This window comes from Schistocerca piceifrons, chromosome X (genome assembly GCF_021461385.2).
Source record: "Schistocerca piceifrons isolate TAMUIC-IGC-003096 chromosome X, iqSchPice1.1, whole genome shotgun sequence".
Lineage (NCBI taxonomy): Eukaryota > Metazoa > Arthropoda > Insecta > Orthoptera > Acrididae > Schistocerca > Schistocerca piceifrons.
The window spans coordinates 52,241,770-52,262,733 of NC_060149.1; the positions used below are offsets into that span (position 1 = coordinate 52,241,770).

A 20,964-nucleotide genomic window follows, 5' to 3' on the forward strand; every position below is an offset into this window, starting at 1 on the left:
ATGACATATGTATGATATCTGTGCAATGTTTGGTACTTGTGCAGTAAATAATTGAAAGTATTCCTGGACTTTATGCACACCCTGTATATCTTCCAGGGTAAGTATCACTTATCACTTCACATTTTCCTACATTTCTCCAGACCCCAAAGTGATCTTCCCTGAGGTTGGTTTCTATCAATTTTTCCATTCTTTGGTAAATAATTCATGTCAGTATTTTACAAGCATGACTTCTTAAACTGACAGTTCAGTAATTTTCATGCCTGTCAGCACATGCTTCCTTTGAAATTAGAATTATTACATTCTTCTTGAAGTCTGAGAGTATTTCCCCTGTCTCATGCATCTTCTACAATTGGTGGAATAGCTTTGTCAAGGCTTGCTCTCCCAAGGATTTAAATTTTCTAAGAGAATGTAGTCAACTCCAGGGGCATTGTTTTGACTTAAGTCCATCAGTGCTCTGTCAAAATCTCTTCACAAAATCATATCTTCAATCTCATTTTCATCTACTTCCTCTTCCCTTTCTATAACACTGCTTTAAAGTTCATTTGTCTTGTATAGCCCATCCATATATTCCACTCACCTTTCAACTTTCCTTCTTCACTTAGTACTGTTTTACCATTGGAGCCCTTGATATTCATACAGTTGCTTCTCTTTTCTGCTGTATTCCTTTCCCCTCTTGCAATCAGTTGTTGCCTAATGCTCCCTTTAAAACTGTTAACAACCTGTGGCTCTTTCAGCTTGTTCTCTTGTCTTCTCTTCCTGACTTGTTAATTTCCTAACTTTTTGCAATTTATACAGCTTTTATCTACAGTTAATAAGCAATAAATTACGATTTGCCCCTGGAAATGTCTTAAGGCTTAAAACAGGGTTCCAATGTCTCTGCCTCAGCATTATATACTAAATCTGCATCTGTCTCTTGACCTTGTTGTTGACAGGATGTTAAAAACTAATTTCCCCCCCTCAATCTGCAATGTGGCAGTGTTCCCAAGTCTCTTCTACATACATAATCTTCTGTCATGATTCTTAAACCAATTGTTAGCAATGATTAAATTACACACTGTGCAAAATTCTGCCAGGTGCAATCCTTCGTCATTCGTTTACTCCAGTTAATACTATTCTGCTAATTTTCTTTCCCTTTCTTTTCCTCCTATTGAATTCCAGTCCCCCATCACAATTAAATTTTCATCTTCCTTAACTATCTGAATAATTTCTTTTCCCTCACCATATGTTCTTTCAATCTCTTATTCATCTGTGGAGCTGGTTGGCATATAAAGTTGAACTACTGTGGTGGATGTTGGCTTAATGTCTGTCATGGCTGTGATAATGCATTCACTCTGCTCTTCATAATAGCTTACCTGCATTCCTATTTTCTTATTCATTATAAGACCTACTCCTGCATTATCACTATTTGATTTTGTATTTATGAGACTGTACTCACTTGACTAGAAGTCATGTTCATCTTGCCACCAAACTTAATTCACTTTATATCTAACTTCAACCTATCCATTTCCCTTTTTAAATTCTCTAAGCCACCTACCTATCTATCTGACCCCTAGAATGCCATTTTTGTTTGTCCTGATGACATCATCTTCCCATATAGTCCTTGCCTGAAGATCCAAATGGGGCACTATTATACCTCTGGAGTATTTTTTTACACAAGAGGATACCATCATCATTTAACCATACAGTAGAGCTGTGTACCATCAGGAAAAATGTCTATAATTTTCCCCTTGCTTTCAGCTGTTCGCAGTAAGGGTACAGAAGGCCATGCTGGCTGATGTTATGTGGCCAGATCAGTTAATCATCCAGACTGTTGCTCCTGCAGCTACTGAAAAATTTGCTGCCCTCTTCAGGAACCACATGTTTGTCTGGCCTCTCCACAGATGCCCCTCGTTGCAATTGTACCTATAGTATGGCTATCTATATCACTGAGGCGCACAAGCCAGTCCACCTTGGCAAGTTCTGTGCTTCATGGGGGGGGGGGGGGGGGGGGGATACTGTGTATGTTAGGAAATCATTAAAATATATACAATTATCAGAAAACACAGTATTAAACACCTAAAAGCTATGAAATCATTCCAGTTGAAATGTGAAAGTGTAGGTTGTTGCAGAATATGTACTGCTGTGTTATTTTAATATAATAAACAGTCATTTATGTGACAGTGTATGGTATATTAGCATATCCTAGACACATTCCAGTTAAAAATTGCTAAAAACAAACATAAATTACCTTTATCTCTCAAAGACATTCTGACACTCTGATAAAATGATTTCTTCAAACAGATACTGCCACCCACTGGGTACATGCAGAAACAAAGACCAGAGATACACACAAAGCACAAGCCGTAAAGTATATGCTACAGTCAGGCACAGAACATTAGTTTATTCCCATGGATGGAAAAAAATAACAGTAGGATGTAGCATGTATGCTACATATTGACTGAGATCGTTAATATAAATCATTTGCTGTTTGAGGTAAGCGGTAGTAATAAAACTCGCAGATAATATAAAATACCAGAGATTGCTATTAATATATTTCATTCATGGATTCTTGTTGTTGGGAACTAATGCAAGCTAGTCTTCCCATATTGACTCTTCAGAATATATTGTATTCTTCACAAAATAATGAGTTACATTACGCTAGGAATATTTGTCTCTCTGTTACGAGGTATTGCACTGATAAATAAGTTTCAATCACAGTTTGAAAACAACAGTAACATCCATAAAGGTAATACTGGAAGGAGAAATGACTTACAATATCCATCACTTAGCCTTAGCCAAAGTGTGCCACAAAAAACAGTGAGGTATTCAGTCATAAAATTCTTTGATCATGCATCTAATGATGTGAAGAAGTTAATGGGTAATAAAATTAACTTCAACACAAATTGAAATCATACCAGCTTGACAAATACTCCTGTGCTATAAAAGTATTTTTGAATGATGGTTGTGTGTGTGTGTGTGTGTGTGTGTGTGTGTGTGTGTGTGTGTGTGTGTGTGTGTGTGTGTGTGGATTAGAGAGAGAGAGAGAGAGAGAGAGAGAGAGAGAGAGAGAGAGAGAGAGACTGGTGGGGGGGAGTAAGTGAGGTAGGAATAGATTGTACATACACTATGTTACCAAAAGTATCCGGACACCTGGCTGCAAATGACTGAAAAGTTCGTGGCCCCCTCCATCGGTAATGCTGGAATTCCATATGGTATTGGCCAAGCTTTAGCCTTGATGACAGCTTCCACTCTCGCAGGCATACATTCAGTCAGGTGGTGGAAAGTTTCTTGGGGAATGGCAGCCCATTCTGCACAGAGTGCACTGAGGAGAGAGATCGATGTCGGTCAGTGAGGCCTGACACAAAGTCAGCATTCCAAAACGCCCCAAAGGTGTTCTATAGGATTCAGGCCAGTCCATTAAAGAGATGTGATGTTATTGTCATGTAACCACTCCGCCACAGACTGTGTATGAGAAATAGGTGCTCAGTCATGTTGAAATATGCGATTGCCATCCCTGAATTGCTCTTCAACATTGGGAAGCAAGAATATGCTTAAAACATCAATGTAGGTCTGTGCTGTGATAGTTTCATGCAAAACAACAGCTGGCCGGCGTGATCGAGTGGTTCTAGGTGCTTCAGTCTGGAACTGCGCGACTGCTACGGTCGCAGGTTCGAATCCTACCTTGGGCATGGATGTGTGTGATGTCCTTAGGTTGGTTAGGTTCAAGTAGTTCTAAGTTCTAGGGGATTGATTACCTCAGATGTTAAGTCCCATAGTGCTCAGAGCCATTTGAACCATTTGAAGCAAAACAACAATGGGTGCAAGCCCCCTCTATGAAAAACACGATCACACCATAACACCACCACCTCCGAATTTTACTGTTGGCACTACTCACGCTGGCAGATGACGTTCACTGGGCATTCATCATACTCACACCCTGACATCACATCACCACATAGTGTACTGCGGTTCGTCACTCCGAACAACATTTTTTCATTGTTCAGTCGTCTGATTTTTTACGCTTAATACACCAAGCAAGGTGTCCACCTCCTCAGAAACTTCCTGAACAGTTAAACGACGATTTCTGTGAATCACAGCACAAACACTATCCACATGGCTGTCATCGGTTGATGTGGAAGGACATCCAGGCTTGGAATTGTTACAGATCAAGATTCTGCCCTCTTGAAAATGTTGAAACTGCTTGTAGCACTGCGTGTGACTCATACAGTCCTCCCCGTATGCTTGGCTAAGCATTTGAAATGTCTCTGTGAAAGTTTTGCCGGCTGTACACATGCTTGCTTCAGCAGTTGTGGTTCACTTGATAATTGTCCAAGTGACATGAGGCAAATGGCAGTTTGTTGTCTAAACCTGCCGCTAGGTGCACTCATAGCTGCAGTGTGCACTCTCTGCTGGTTAGTACGCTATTTCAAAAGTTCGGTTTCTTTTTGAACACACCTCATACGTCTTTCATTTTATGCAAAATGAGGCTTTTTGTGTTATACACTGTTTTGCCATTTTCTGAAGAGACAGACAGACATACAATGTTTCTTATTAGCAGAAATTCAACCTACATTATCACTATAGGGAGAAAAAAGAAAAAAATGGGGGGGGGGGGGGGGGGTGATCTGGATGTTTGTCTCCACAGCTTTACCTGTTCTGTTTCCCTAGCTTCCTTTTCACAAAATATCGTCTTCTTTTAGTAATACCTAGCACTTTTTCAGTAATGTTAAGAAAATATGTACCCCATGACGTTGGTGCTGAAGTATTTGCAGTCTTTCTGTACACACCTTCTGGATAATTGCTCTTGAAATTTTTGCATTAAACTATTACATTCTGTGCATTCAGCACTACCAGGTTTTTCAGACACACATTCTACTGGAACATGTAGCACTTATGATGCTATTCACTGGCATTTTAATCCTTTCAGACCTGAATTTTTTATGAAGGGAGGAAAATTTTTATTTATATGGTAATGCTCTTAGTTGATTTTTAATGATTTTAGATGCAAGATTTATACAAAAATATTTACCAGTTTTCAAAACATAATTTGTACACTTGGCTTCATTTCATGGACTAAAATAACTAATTACGAAATATTCTCTATTGTAATAAATAATAAAATGACAATTCAATAATTACCATGCAAAATAATAATAACAATATTAAATTATACAGTGGAATATAGCAAACCAACCACGTCCGCGTAGTCTGGTGGTCACAAGCTGCTGTGCACTGTCACGAGCTACTCCACATGCTGACACTGATTTGCTGATACTTTCATAGTGATGCCCAACAGTTGGCAGCACTTGCACATGATGAAAATGTTGAACACCATGACACAGTAAAATTTAAGGTACACAGTTGTAGCCAGAGAATCTGAAAGGGTTAATGCTGAGGCACAAGACTTGGATTGAATGTATACAGGAGCTTGCCTTTTATTCTTTTGGTAACCTTAAATTGTGAAATTCCAAGTAATTCACAGCTTTCATTAAGTTTTCCAAAGGTGGTAGATGGATCTGGTGCGTGTGATGGATCTTCAACTTTACATTCATCCATCACTGGCAAGCTATAGAAGTAAGAGATAAAATGGCATTATGGCATTTTGTATAAAGATTAGTTCCTGGGATAAGTGGAAGGCTTGTATGTCTTGGTCATGGTTAAAGAAACATCTTTCAAATATTTCTTTTTACCGTGCTTCTTAAAAGCATCATATCAGATTCTTTGTCTGTCTTCAAATGTTTCCATGTAGAGCCTTTGATGAGAACAACAAACACTTTCAGTATTTTCACAGATATTTCGTAGCTTCAGCAATTCAACATCAGCTTGATTCAGACTTGACATGTCTATTAAATTGATTTCTTTGCTCCTATTACTTTTCTTACGAGTCACCATTGTTGACAAAAAGCATATAGAACATTTGTTTTATTTGGTGATTTCTAAATTGAGTGTGTGTCTTGGGCTAAAGGACTGGATGACTGAAACTTTTTTGACACTCTTATCTGTCAGAGATGTATTATGAAGAATCTGTAAGGAGAAAAAAGAGGTAGCGACTACTTTACGTTATCTCTAACATTTACATCGGGGAACAAATAAGATTTACACACACACACACACACACACACACACACACACACACACACACACGAAAAACACCCCTCTCATTTTTTTAATGTTGGAAAGTATGATAATAGGTATTATATAAAATAAAAATTTCCAATGACACCAAAGTCAATAGATTTGGTTCATAAAAAAATAATTACAGTGGTTACAAACTTATGAGCCACTAGTCTCTCAGTATCAGTTTATGACAATAAATCCTGTTTCAAAATAGCCTGCTAATTGTAGTTTTGATCAAAAAATGTAAGACACATTGGCAGAAATATTCGTGTCGAACATGTTGATGTCTGCAGGTAATTGCTATTTATGTTCTTTCCTTTTCTCCATCAGTAAATTTTTTCTATCAGAAAACTTTGTAGATGAACTAATATCCAGTCCCATTAGTTACGGATGCAAAAGATTGTGATGCTTTCAGTCCTCGACAACCAAACAAAGGGAACAACTTTTTTCTGCATACTGTTGAATGGAGCCAAAAATTCAAGACATGTATTTGGTTGGCATATGTTTAGACTACACGTAAAACCTGTCTGTATCTTTGCAACAAGTAGTGAAATATTTTGTTTCAGACAGCTATGGTACTGTGGTTTTAGTGTTCACAATCTCTCCAACAATAAGACCATAAAGTCCACATATCATGGACTTGCAAAGAGGGGACAGAACAAAATGACCTCTTTATTGTTTCATTACTTGAAAAATAAGTGACGTTTGGAAAGAAATTTAGTTTTAATTTCAGATGAAAACACTGGCCAGAATGCGATGTTAGGCTTTGATATTGTGAAAAGTAAAATGTTCCCTAGCTGACTCGACTGTAACCAATCTATGCAATGGTACACTTAAATTAATTCTAATGTATGAATAAGAGAGAAGCTAACCCCTATTGCTTTCACCAATTAATGACTCATGAGCACCCAAGTGCATCACTGCAAATAAAAAATTCAAAAAGCTAGAAAAAATACTGTTCATAGGGCCTCCGTAATGCATGGTTGGGTGTCTTAAAATGTTCACTACGTCATTGCTCGGGGATCAGCCAACTTGTCTGTCACGTTAACCCTAAATAAAGTCATTCACTCGTTCAGTATAAGCAGGCAGAAATTTTTCAGTCAAATAGTGTTCACTACTTAATAACAATTTGAAATTTTTAACAAACTGAGTTTATTCAAAATAATAAAATATCACTTTCCACCATTAATGACCATTCATTACTAAATTGATAACCATTTGTGAGGGTTTAAACAAACTGAACAGGATCATATGTTTATGGTAAATGTCTGAACATCCACAAAAAATAATTAAAGTTCCTTTACCACAAGTGTAAACTAATGGAACCATAATCACGAATTAACAAATTTCTAAGTGTGGCTCACTCTCATAATTGACCATGGAAAAGTTTTTAAACTTTGGATTAAATCACCTAACCCGAAATACACTTTAAAATATTCGCTATCAGCACACGCGAATATGACAAGTCCCCACTGCAAACAGTTCATCTGATGTGAAGTCTTCTAAGTCCACACAAGTTAAAGAGTGTTTGCTATCAAAACACACACACAGATCTCAAGTTCATGATCAGATACTGAGAAATATTTGTGCTTTGCATTGTTATGCTGTCAATTAAAAATACATTTAAAACTAATAAACCTCATACATCCATAATAATATCTATTTAGTAATGCTGCTAGTACTTTCAGTATTATAAACCTTATTTTCGAGGTAATTCAAGTTTTGTGCTCGGTACATACATTCCAGCCTATAATTTAAAATAACAAACAATCCTGTTGGAGGAACATCCGCAAATGAGCATTATAGCAGAGGTTGAAAATGAAAATACCATTTCAGTTTTAAATTACTTTATTTTCACACGACTGGTTTCGAACTGTTATAAGCCCATGTTCAGGTGTTGTAGCTGTACTGTGGTCCCGGAGCGCCGCGTGTACTAGGTGCGGTGTGCTGCATATGAGTGCAGAACAGTGAGTCCCTTACACACAGCGCTCGGGGACCGCAGCACAGCTACGACACCTGAGGATGGGCTTATAACAGTCCGAAACCGGTCGTGTGAAAATAAAGTAATTTGCAACTGAAGTGGTATTTTCAACCTCTGCTAAATTAAAATAAGTAATATTAACAAAAAACCTGCTATAACAGTTTGATAGTGCTCACTGGTACATAGCCATAGACACTATGTAAGCCATAGACACTATGTAAGAATCACTTAGTGTGTTATTGAGATATTAATTTTTAAAGATTATTTTATACATATAGTTTTTAATATTAAATAATGTGAAATTACACTTTGTAGTGAGGATGCATCTTCATCCACACGCTCATCTAAATTTTGTCTTTGTAACTATGTTATTGGCTTTTCTGCCACTGGTTGGGTTAAGTTTTTAATAGAGTTACCTGCATGTTAGATTTTCTCTATTCAGTTAAGTTGGCCATGGCAGATACCCTTCCAAGCCCACGCTACCAGCCAGGTCTTTCTCACCACACAGCCTGGGCCTCTGACCTATTGACGACACCATAAAGCTAGTGGGCATCAGCTCAGTCTCCATGGCTGTTAAAACACACTTCTTGGCTGACAAAACATTCGTTGATTCAGCTACTAATGTTACAACAGGATGTGTGCCCACGGCCCTCTCTGCTTTTAAAGTCTCGTACCCTTTCCGGGATGTACCGTCTCAAGAATAAACATTTTGTAGCAATGTGCTTTCTGTATATGCTGCTGCACAGCCTGGAAATATCCAACAGAATAACTTAACTATGCCCTGTGAGTGTTCATTCTTTCTTGTTCAGTGATCAGGATTTCTCATTAATTTCACATAAGAATTGAATCAAGTCACTAATGTTCCTGATGTGTGGGACACAGTCATTACATCTCGACACAATGCTGCACCTTTCACCATCTGGGAGGAAGACTACTCATGATATCAGTATGAAAAAGTTTACTGATTGCGGGAGGAAGACTACTCATGATATCAGTATGAAAAAGTTTACTGATTGCTACTTTTAGCCATCTGCAAAGAAAACAGTTAAACTGAAAGGGCTAAAAATGTATAAAGAAGATAGCTCCAAGAGCTAAATTTTTGTGTGGGCCAGTTATACAGTACCTTAGTGTACTGTTGCAGCTCAAAACAAAGTGAATATTCTACATGAGTTGGCTTTCAGTTGGGTTTATATCAATGTAATCAAGATTAAGAAGTCAAAAGCTCAAGACTTCAGAGCACTTTTTCCTTTTGTGATGAGTGAGAACCAAAACTTTTTCAATACCCTGATTGCCTGTGAAGAAAAAACAGACAGACCAAACTTGGACATATTTGGATCTCGACAACAGTAGCATAGAGGACCAGAGAAAGTTTGATTTTTTTCATTTATAAGCCCCTTTAATGTGTCATCGTAACTGCGGTCTGCTTCACATCTGCTGTGCAACAAGCTTCGTTAATTAAAGTATTTACTATATTTTTATTACTCGTCACTACTACTTCCTTGTGTTTTTGCTTTCAGGAAGCTTTAATTGTCGAGTGCTAGTAATAGTGTTCCATAGATTCCGTGTTTGTTTTGAATACAGTAAGAGAGAGTCCCTTTAGTCAGCCATAGTGCCAGTAGTGCTAGTGTTTGTTTTTAATACAGTCCAGAGACAGTTAGTGCTATTTTCGTTGTTTTCTACAAGACGTGTCTAGCAACCACAGTTTAGTCAACAATCAGCCGCCTTTAGTGAATTAGCAGTCTAGTTAAAAGTTGATTAACTCTCTACAGTAAATTGATTTCTTAGGATGGATAGGATGTGTGACTGCTGTGTACGGACGCAGGAGGAGCTGGCCACTGTTTGCGAACAGCTGAACGTGTTGATGGCCGCAGTCAGCCGTCTTCAGGCTGCTGCCTCGGAGTGTAGCGGCAGTGGGGAGTCTGGTGCGTCGCATGGTACACCCCAGGTGTTACATGCTTCACCCACTGTCCCTCTTGTCGAGACATCTTCGTGGGTACCGGGCGCGGTTGGACCACCCCCTATTCAAGGGGAGTGGCGGGTTCAGCGGCGTTCACGGCGCACGAGGCGGAGGGTCGCTGTGGAGACTGGCCATGTGGCATCGCCCGCTCTGCCAGAGAGTGGACATGTGCCCGCTCCTTCAGCAAGGTCCGAGCAGGCACGCGGGGGGAGGGGTTTATTAGTTATTGGGAGCTCCAACGTTAGGCGGGTGATGGAGCCCCTTAGGGAAATAGCGGAAAGGTCGAGGAAGAAGGCCAGTGTTCACTCTGTCTGCTTGCCGGGGGGCTGATCCGAGATGTGGAGGAGGCCCTGCCGGTGGCAATAAAGAGCACTGGGTGCAGCAGACTGCAAATTGTTGCTCATGTCGGCACCAATGACTCCTGCCGTCTTGGTTCAGAGGTCATCCTCAGTTCGTACAGGCAGTTGGCAGAATTGGTGAAGGCGGAAAGCCTCACTCATGGGGTGGAATCTGAACTAACTATTTGTAGTATAGTTCCCAGAACCGATCGCGGTCCTCTGGTTTGAAGCCGAGTAGAAGGCTTAAACCAGAGGCTCGGACGATTCTGCGGAGATCTGGGGTGCAAATTTCTAGGCCTCCACTATCGGGTGAAGAAATGTATGGTCCCCCTGAATAGGTCAGGCGTGCACTACACGCCGGAAGCAGCTACAAGGGTAGCGGAGTATGTGTGGAGTGCACATGTGGGTTTTTTAGGTTAGAGAATTCCCTCCCTAGGCCCGACAAGATGCCTCCCGAGACGCGGCAAGGTAGGAGCAGGCAAAATGCAACAGGGAATAACAATATTAATGTGCTAATAGTAAACTGCAGGAGTGCCTATAGAAAGGTCCCAGAACTGCTCTCATTAATAAACGGTCACAACGCCCATATAGTACTAGGGACAGAAAGTTGGCTGAAACCAGACGTAAACAGTAATGAAATCCTAAACTCAGATTGGAATGTATACTGCAGAGACAGGCTGGACAGTGAAGGGGGAGGCGTGTTTATAGCGATAACAAGTGCAATAGTATCGAAGGAAATTGACGGAGATCCGAAATGTGAAATAATTTGGGTGAAGGTCACGGTTAAAGCAGGCTCAGACATGGTAATTGGATGTCTCTATAGGCCCCCTGGCTCAGCAGCTGTTGTGGCTGAGCACCTGAAGGATAATTTGGAAAATATTTCGAATAGATTTCCCCACCATGTTATAGTTCTGGGTGGAGATTTTAATTTGCCGGATATAGACTGGGAGACTCAAACGTTCATAACGGGTGGCAGGGACAAAGAATCCAGTGAAATTTTTTTAAGTGCTTTATCTGAAAACTACCTTGAGCGGTTAAACAGAGAACCAACTCGTGGCGATAACATATTAGACCTTCTGGTGACAAACAGACCCGAACTATTTGAAACAGTTAACGCAGAACAGGGAATCAGCGATCATAAAGTGGTTACTGCATCGATGATTTCAGCCGTAAATAGAAGTATTAAAAAAGGTAGGAAGAGTGTTCTGTTTAGAGAAAGTGACAAAAAGCAGATTACAGAGTACCTGACAGCTCAACACTAAAGTTTTGTCTCAAGTAGAGATAGTGTTGAGAATCAGTGGGCAAAGTTCAAAATCATCGTACAATATGCATTAGATGAGTATGTGCCAAGCAAGATCGTAAGAGATGGAAAAGAGCCACCATGGTACAACAACCGAGTTAGGAAACTGCTGTGGAAGCAAAGGGAACTTCACAGCAAACATAAACATAGCCAAAGCCTTGCAGACAAACAAAAATTACACGAAGCAAAATGCAGTGTGAGGAGGGCTATGCGAGAGGCGTTCAATGAATTCGAAAGTAAAGGTCTATGTACCGACTTGGTAGAAAATCCTAAGAAATTTTGGTCTTATGTCAAAGCGGTAGGTGGATCAACACAAAATGTCCAGACACTCTGTGACCAAAATGGTACTGAAACAGAGGATGACAGCCTAAAGGCCGAAATACTAAATGTCTTTTTCCAAAGCTGTTTCACAGAGGAAGATTGCACTGTAGTTCCTTCTCTAGATTGTTGCACAGATGACAAAATGGTAGATATCGAAATAGACGAAAGAGGGATAGAGAAACAATTAAAATCGCTCAAAAGAGAAAAGGCCGCTGGACCTGATGGGATACCAGTTCGATTTTACACAGAGTACGCGAAGGAACTTGCCCCCCTTCTTGCAGCGGTGTACCATAGGTCTCTAGAAGAGCGTAGCATTCCAAAGGATTGGATAAGGGCACAGGTCATCCCCATTTTCAAGAAGGGACATCGAACAGATGTGCAGAACTATAGACCCATATCTCTAACGTCGATCAGTTGTAGAATTTTGAAACACACATTTTGTTCGAGTATAATGACTTTTCTGGAGACTAGAAATCTACTCTGTAGGAATCAGCATGGGTTTCGAAAAAGACGGTCATGTGAAACCCAGCTCGCGCTATTCGTCCACGAGACTCAGAGGGCCATAGACACGGGTTTACAGGTAGATGCCGTGTTTCTTGACTTCCGCAAGGCGTTCGATACAGTTCCCCACAGTCGTTTAATTAACAAAGTAAGAGCATATGGGCTATCAGACCAATTGTGTGATTGGATTGAAGAGTTCCTAGATAACAGAACGCAGCATGTCATTCTCAATGGAGAGAAGTCTTCCGAAGTAGGAGTGATTTCAGGTGTGCCACAGGTGAGTGTCGTAGGACCATTGCTATTCACAATATACATAAATGACCTTGTGGATGACATCGGAAGTTGACTGAGGCTTTTTGCAGATGATTCTGTGGTGTATCGAGAGGTTGTAACAATCGAAAATTGTACTGAAATGCTGGACGATCTGCAGAGAATTGACGTATGGATGCAGGGAATGGCAATTGAATCTCAATGTAGACAAGTGTAATGTGCTGCGAATACATAGAAAGATAGTTCCCTTATCATTTAGCTACAAAATAACAGGTCAGCAACTGGAAGCAGTTAATTCCATAAATTATCTGGGAGTAGGCATTAGGAGTGATTTAAAATGGAATGATCATATAAAGTTGGTCGTCGGTAAAGCAGATGCCAGACTGAGATTCATTGGAAGAATCCTAAGGAAATGCAATCTGAAAACAAAGGAAGTAGGTTACAGTACGTTCGTTCACCCACTGCTTGAATACTGCTCGGCAGTGTGGGATCCGTACCAGATAGGGTTGATAGAAGAGAGAGAGAAGATCCAGTGGAGAGCAGTGCGCTTCGTTACAGGATCATGTAGTAATCGCGAAAGTGTTACGTAGATGATAGATAAACTCCAGTGGAAGACTCTGCAGGAGAGACGCTCAGTAGCTCGGTACGGGCTTTTGTTAAAGTTTCGAGAACATACCTTCACTGAAGAGTCAAGCAGTATATTGCTCCCTCCTACGTATATCTTGCGAAGAGACCATGAGGATAAAATCAGAGAGATTAGAGCCCACACGGAAGCATACCTACAATCCTTCTTTCCACAAACAATATGAGACTGAAATAAAGGGAGAACTGATAGAGGTACTTAAGGTACCCTCTGCCACAGACCATCAGGTGGCTTGTGGAGTATGGATGTAGATGTAGATGTAGACACAATCTTTTGTTCTGTGGTACATTAGGTTAATGAAGGCTAATTACTGCAGGTGTTGTCATTCTTTCTTATTAACAAAAGCAACCCATATAGTGAGTACTGTAAGTTTAAAAATTTTGCTGGAAGGTAAGTTAGACATATCATAGAAATGTTTTTGATATGCCTATGAAATAATATAAAAAATAAAATCGATAATGAGATGATATACAATGATGTACAATGTTTTATCCATATCTTGAAAAAATGTAATTTTCTGACAAGGGCTGATTTTCTTATGACCTCTTCAATTAAAAGGCACTTGGTTAATGTGTAAGAAATATAATTGCAATTCAGCATCTCCTATATTAATTAAAACTATTTGACACATACATATTGACTATACAGTGTGGAAAAAGTCTGATACAAGTGTTTCTTATTTTATTAACAGGTGGCACTGAAAATGGGAATGAAACCTCTTCAAAGACAAAGCCTCGTGCTGTGGCAGGGCTAGAGACCAACATTACTATGGAAACAGCACAACTTCTTCTGTCACTGATGCACGCTTGGGACATGGATCCTGATCTTGACAAAGTCTGTGAGAAGAAACTGGGTCTGCTGCGGCCAATGGTTCCCGTTTCTTTTGGTGTACTCTCCAAAGGAGGTCAGTAATGTAGTTATTGAAATAATAATAGTGTTTCGGCTTGTTATAAATATCAGTAAATTATCACTAGTGTGATACAACCAAATCATTTTCATGTGCTCATAATTTTCTGAAGTTGTACTGAGATGAAGTAATTAATTATGCATCTCAGAATATCGAACTAAAGACATATTTGATATGTTTCTGAAATATTGCCTGATGGGCTGTATTATCTCCTTTTGTAGGTCACCATTACTTACGCCAAAGAAGAGACATACCCTGCCACATCCTGCACATACCCAGTCAGTAACATGTCTGTCAAACGAACATACTGAAAAAGAACCATTTCATTCTGTACTGTGAGGATGAAGACATTCTTACAACCATTTTGTTGCAGTGTAGAATCAGCTGTATATTGAACAATATACTGGTTGTGACCTTCTCAGGTGTTTAGAAGTAACAGTTCCTTTTCAGAGCTACATCTCCTAATAGTTATGAGTGTTGACAGTAACTCATTATTTCTCCCTAGTACCTGCCCTTGATTTAACCAGTATTATACTCAAACTTATATGCTGCACCATGACCTTGAACTGTCAGTGCCTCATGCTACTGTGAACTGACAGATACAGTTTGGGGCGTATGGGTCAGTAGCAAGTCATGTTATTGGACCAGTATCTGCTAGCTTTTGGGTCATAGTGATGACAGTGCAGCATTTGGGCATAACTGCATTTCAACATACATTATCTCAGACCCTAAATGTTCTCAGCTCCAGGGAAGTTGCAGAGTGAAAACAATGTGATTTCTTTGGTATAGTGATACCTGATCATATTTTGCTGAATATTTTGATACCGTCTGCACTGCGCAAGATGCTTTTCCTTCCATGGCTTTTGGATAAACTAATATTTCATTGATTGGAAACACATGTGCTAAACTCATCTGGTGGCCAACAAAAACGTATCCTGCAAATGTCAGTTACAGTTAATTGTGAATTCACAGCAGGCAATACTTCATAAACACGCGAAATATTGAGGTGCATCATAAAAGACCTGTGTCTTTTGGCAGTTAAATAATTGTATTAGTCTCTATTTGGAATAATTCATTTGTTTCATCATTGCTCATATGGAATAAATTGGTTGATTTTCTGATGTTTCCTTCATGTGTAACACTTCTTTCACAGCTAGGCAAAAAACTGGAACTGTGTGCAGGTATTAGATATTTTGACCACTTGTCAAAAAGACAAATGGTACCCATCATGTTTCGTCATGAGCTTATCAGAATAAAACAACACACATAAATAGCATTTATTTTGTGTGTTTAATTAACTATATTATGAAAGTCATTTTAGTATTTCGATAATAGACACAGTTCCACTGGCCAGTGTGGTGTACTTATCAGAATTTTATGATTTTAGCCCTCGAACTTCCTTTGCCTGAGCTTGAGGGTGTAAGTCAAGCTGTGTTAAGTCAGATAATATCCTAAAGAAGAATATATCATTGTTATTTGATTTCATTGTATTCACATTTGGGTGCTTTGCTCATTTTAAATTCTTATCTTCTCCTATTTTTGATATTAAGGAAAGTACTTTATTTCCTGCATATTTTGTTGTACATTTTGAAACTTTGCAGGTCACATGAGTTTACTGCTACCAACATGGCAGACAAGCATAGATGATGCAGAACTAATGGCTGAAGTAGAAGTATCACCAATTGCTTTAGATTTACCAGAAGATGCCCTTCGTCTTGAAAGGCTGACACGCTTGTTCACATCACGTATACATTGGGAACTGAGTACAACACTCACTACTAATCATCTTCTTGCCATCATTGCTATTGCTAACACCCTGATGTCCATGAACAATGCAACTTTCGTACCTGAACAGGAACGTAACCGAAAATTGCACAGGTATGTAAGATATTTCTTTTCCACCATATTCTATTGACATAAGCAAGAGTGAGAATGTTCAGAAATAAAAAACTGCTATAACCTGATAAATTAATTTCTTAAAGGGTTGTATGATCTGATTAACATGACAGAAACAAGCAAAAGTATCTCTTTATATGCATAAAAAATCATTTCCAAATGTAATATTATGTAAGCAGGCTGTCATTTCTTTACCAGTGGAATCTGTCTGTTGGTTCACGACTTCATATTGAATATCACTGGGTTTTAGTTATTCCCCTCAGTTTTTGATTTCTCTCTCATTCTTTATTTACATTTCCAGTGAAACTTAGACTTACTATTTTGTGTCCCCACTAGTCACTGATCAACACAAAACCTTGAGCATGTTGTTAGCTAGTTGTGAACTTTCATTATAGCTACCTTATTCAATTATTTATTTAATTTCTGTTGTATGTGAGTACAATGCATGCATTTCTAGGCCAATTATCTTCTTATTCACACACCCCCCCCCCCCCCTCTTCACACACACACACACACACACACACACACACACACACACACACACACAAAAATTGTTAATTCTGTCACCTGCCTGCTCCGTTTCCTTATAAACAGTTTCTTTACTGCCCAGTACAGAATTATTTAGGCCAAAAGCTCAATTCTCACCTGTACCAAATTTATGTTTCATCATCCATGCCATTGTAGTTCCATTTTCTCCATGCAGGAAGTAAATGTTTTGTATATTTGTATGTTAAAATAGAAGCTACATATTTATAAGTTACATATACATTCAGAAGTGGGTATGATAATACAGGTGTGTTGTTACCTATGCAGACAGAGTACAAGAATGTCACTGAGCTGGAACAGTAAGATAGAGGAAGAAAAAGAAGAACAGTTCACTGCCCAGCAGGCTCAGATCAAACAGGGCTGGAGTCTTTTGGCTACTCTGCACTGTGTGCTTCTGCCAGATAAAGTAGTGGCTAACGGTTCTCGTGCATTCAAGAGGCCACAGGTGGAAATGATGGCTAGGAGGTGGCAGCATCAGTGTCTTGAGGTAGGTCTAACATGTAATTTTTGTAGAATTCTCAGTAGTTGCCTTTGGACTTGATGTAATAGCAAAAATTTTGCAATGAGGTGCTATTGTTGTTGACTTTTTAATTTATTTTGCGATCATTCCATTTTGTTTGGCAGTCACTAATCATTCTCAGAAGTTTCTACCAGTAAAGATCAAAAAATACCAACACAAGATAAAAATTGTCTACTTAAAACTAGTTTTGAGGAAAAGAGAGGAATGAAACCATACCTTATGTAGGATACAGTTTATTTTTGCTTTACTTAAACATGTTTTAGTACATTCTGTCCTACCTTCTGTGGGTTTTTTGTTAATTTTATCTGAAAATTATGACATGATAACATATTTGGAAGTCATACGGGGTGTCCCATGGGTAATGGTAAATGGTCAGGGATATGATAGGAACAATCATTCAAAGCAAGAAAGTGTGGTGAACATGGGCTCTGAAATGCATTCCTCAAGAGCTATTGGCACTTCTTCATCTTCCAAACTGTGAAACAGATCTCTTCTGCTGCTAGCTCTTTGTTTTCCATATTTTGAGAGATGGTAGTATGAACCAAAACAAGAGAAAAATGTCCAGGAAACATGGGCTGTAAACTGCATACCTGAAGTGCTATGAGCACATGTTCATCTTCACTACCATGAAACACATCTCTCCTACTGAACAACCGCTCATAGCTCATAAGGTATGTATTCTATGAGCAATGTTTACTATACTCCTTTGCTTCCAATGACTGTTTTTGTCATACCTCTGAATATTGACCATTCCCACTAGGACACCCTGTACAAGTGCCAGGGTTATTTTTTCAGCACCAAGCCAGTTGTTTTCCTCGAAGATCTTCTTCGAAATCCAGAACACAACTATTAGACTTCAAAAAACAATTCTTTATTCAAAATTAACAAAGAATGTATGGCTAGTAGTATCATCCTAAACTAGATACTTACAGTTGTAAGTAATACGCCAGCTGCAAAACTACAAACAAAACTTCAAGCTGAGAACGTGTGGATCAGACATGAAATACAGTCTCTGTATACAAAAAAGAAGTGGTAAATATGAAAATGCCATTACCACAAAAGCTGGGAAGGGTAACACAATCATAGTTATGATAGAAAATAAGTACACTGAATCAAACATCTACAGCTACAATGAAAAACATGTGACACAACATGAAGAATTAGAGATTCAATTTACATACATCATCCACAAGTTTTTGATCAACTAATGCATGGGGATAGGTCATACAGAGAGACTGTAGTAGAAGAGAACACAGAACTCAAGAAACATAGCTTATCAGATTAGATTAGATTAGTACTTGTTCCATAGATCATGAATACGACACTTTGTAATGATGTGGAACATTTCAGGTTAATAAAAGATATTACATTGCACAAAATATTACATGACATTTAATATTTTTAATTTTTTGTAGGGGTTGGGGAAATTACCCACTTACTATATCCAAAAATTCATCTAATGAGTAGGAGGAGTTGCCATTAAGAAATTCTTTTAATTTCCTTTTAAATGCTATATGGCTATCTGTCAGACTTTTGATGCTGATAGGTAAGTGACCAAAGACACCTCTAGCTCTTTAAATAAGTGTCTACAGGATGATCTTGGATGAGCTCCAGCAATTATTCTGATTACTCGCTTTTGTGCAATGAACACTCTTTTACTCAATGATGAGTTACCCCAGAATATGATGCCATACGAAAGCAGAGAATTAAAATATGTGTGGTAAGCTAATTTACTGAGATGTATATCGCCAAAATTTGCAATGACCCTAATAGCATAAGTAGCTGAACTCAAACGTTTCAGCAGATCTTCAGTGTGTTTTTTCCAGTTCAACCCCTGATCAGTGCACACACCTAGAAATTTTGAATATTCTACCTTAGCTACCGATTTCTGATCGAAGTCTATATTTATTAATGGTGTCATTCCATTTACTGTGTGGAACTGTATGTACTGTGTTTTGTCAAAGTTTAATGAGAGCCCATTTCCAGAGAACCACTTAATGATTTTCTGAAAAACATAGTGTACAATTTCACCAGTTAATTCTTGTCTGTTGGGTGTGATAGCTATACTTGTATCATCGGCATAAAGTACCAGCTTTGCATCTTCATGAATATATTATCATCTTCCTAATTTCAGAAGGTGAGGTGGGTGGAATTTCAATTGTATCAGAATGTTAAATCATACAGCTTACTTGAAAAGGATTCTAAGCAATATACATACAATTGTGTATCACTGAACAAGAGAAAGTATTATAACAAAAACAGAACTCGCCTTATAGTAGCAAGAACGATTGAACACATCAGAGTTCAGTACAGTACTTAACAAAAAAAAAAAAACTAGTAATTCAAGAAATGAAACAGCTAATCATAGTATACAAAACCACCACAAAGGGGGAAAAAAACACGAAAGAACAATATAGATGTAAAGGAAAAGGCCTTCAGAAAAAACTAAAGCAGAAAAATCTGTTTACCACAAAAGCAGGAAAGGGTCACAATATTGCAGTTATGACAGAAAAGGAGTATATTGAATTATAAAAAGACCATTACAGCTACAAGGAGTGACACCTATGACAAACATAAAATGAACATCAGCCATTCTCAGGCTCATCGCAGAGCAAAATTACTCTGGGTTCAACATTAACTTTTATTAATAACAAAGAGTGCTACTAATATCACCACTATTCAGTGGCCTTGTGGGAAATATATTCCTGAATCATGTAAAAAACAAAATCTGTGATAAGATAGTGAAATTAAAGTGATTCAGTATTTGTATCAATACACATTTGATGTAATTTCCGTGGTAGCTTGGATCTCACTATTAAGGGAAAAAACCATCTGTTCACAGTATACATGAAGGTCACGATCACAAACACCAATCTAATCGTGACATAACATGTTAACAAACCAACTTCAAATATGTAAAAAAAAAAAAAATTATTGCATAGATGGTCAAAAATATTTTTATAGCTGAAGTCCTCGCTCATTTCTGAGCCACACTAAGGTGAGGTGATGGATAGTGTATGTCATTTCTCGTTCTGGTACTATATTATTGTGTTTGAACCACAATTAAGCCGAAACCCAAAAGCAGGTTCATCATTAAAATACAACACTTATCTCTGAAAGCACATTTATTGCGAACATCGACATACAGCCAGAGCAGAACCAAACTCCTTGCCAGAGTGTGCTACTGTTTATACAAACATTGAACATTATGGAATGTACAAGCGTCACAAATGTAAGATACATCAGGAACCTTCCAGGGATGGTAAATATTAAATAACAAATAATGTCAGGTGACCAAGTTTGAACTGATGACTCGCAGCATGCCAGCCAGCAATGCTAAACCATCTCGCCACACTGCATGTACCACAGCTAATGGCATTGCTCCCTGACCTGGAGAGATAGTTACCCACTGTTTCAGAAGTTTTGATGGGAGCTGAGTACAGTACCCTGTATCTAGATCTTGACAATGTCATTTTTATGGCAGTGCTTTTGGATCCTCACATTCTACTCATTTTGTCACATCCTCTTCACTTTGATGATCACTGGGAGTAACCCATCCCATCAAAGCTTCATGATCATCAAGTGGGTCTGTAGTTTCCTTGAACAAGAAGCCCCCATCATTCATTTGTGCCCGATTACTGTAGTAGGGCATATTTCAGAGGACATGAACAACACCTGCTTGCTTTTG

General features: G+C 38.7%; 1 protein-coding gene across 4 annotated transcripts in view; it reads left to right on the plus strand.

Moving 5' to 3' along the window:
- The window catches only part of LOC124721190 (WD repeat-containing protein 7), a 375,749-nt gene that overhangs the window by 239,297 nt on the left and 115,488 nt on the right, over window positions 1-20,964 (plus strand). For all 4 annotated transcript variants that reach the window (XM_047246033.1, XM_047246035.1, XM_047246034.1 and 1 more), the window contains 3 exons: window positions 14,099-14,311; window positions 15,916-16,192; window positions 17,024-17,243. In XM_047246033.1, the coding sequence (XP_047101989.1) occupies window positions 14,099-14,311; window positions 15,916-16,192; window positions 17,024-17,243 (710 nt within the window). The remainder of the gene's footprint in view (window positions 1-14,098; window positions 14,312-15,915; window positions 16,193-17,023; window positions 17,244-20,964) is intronic.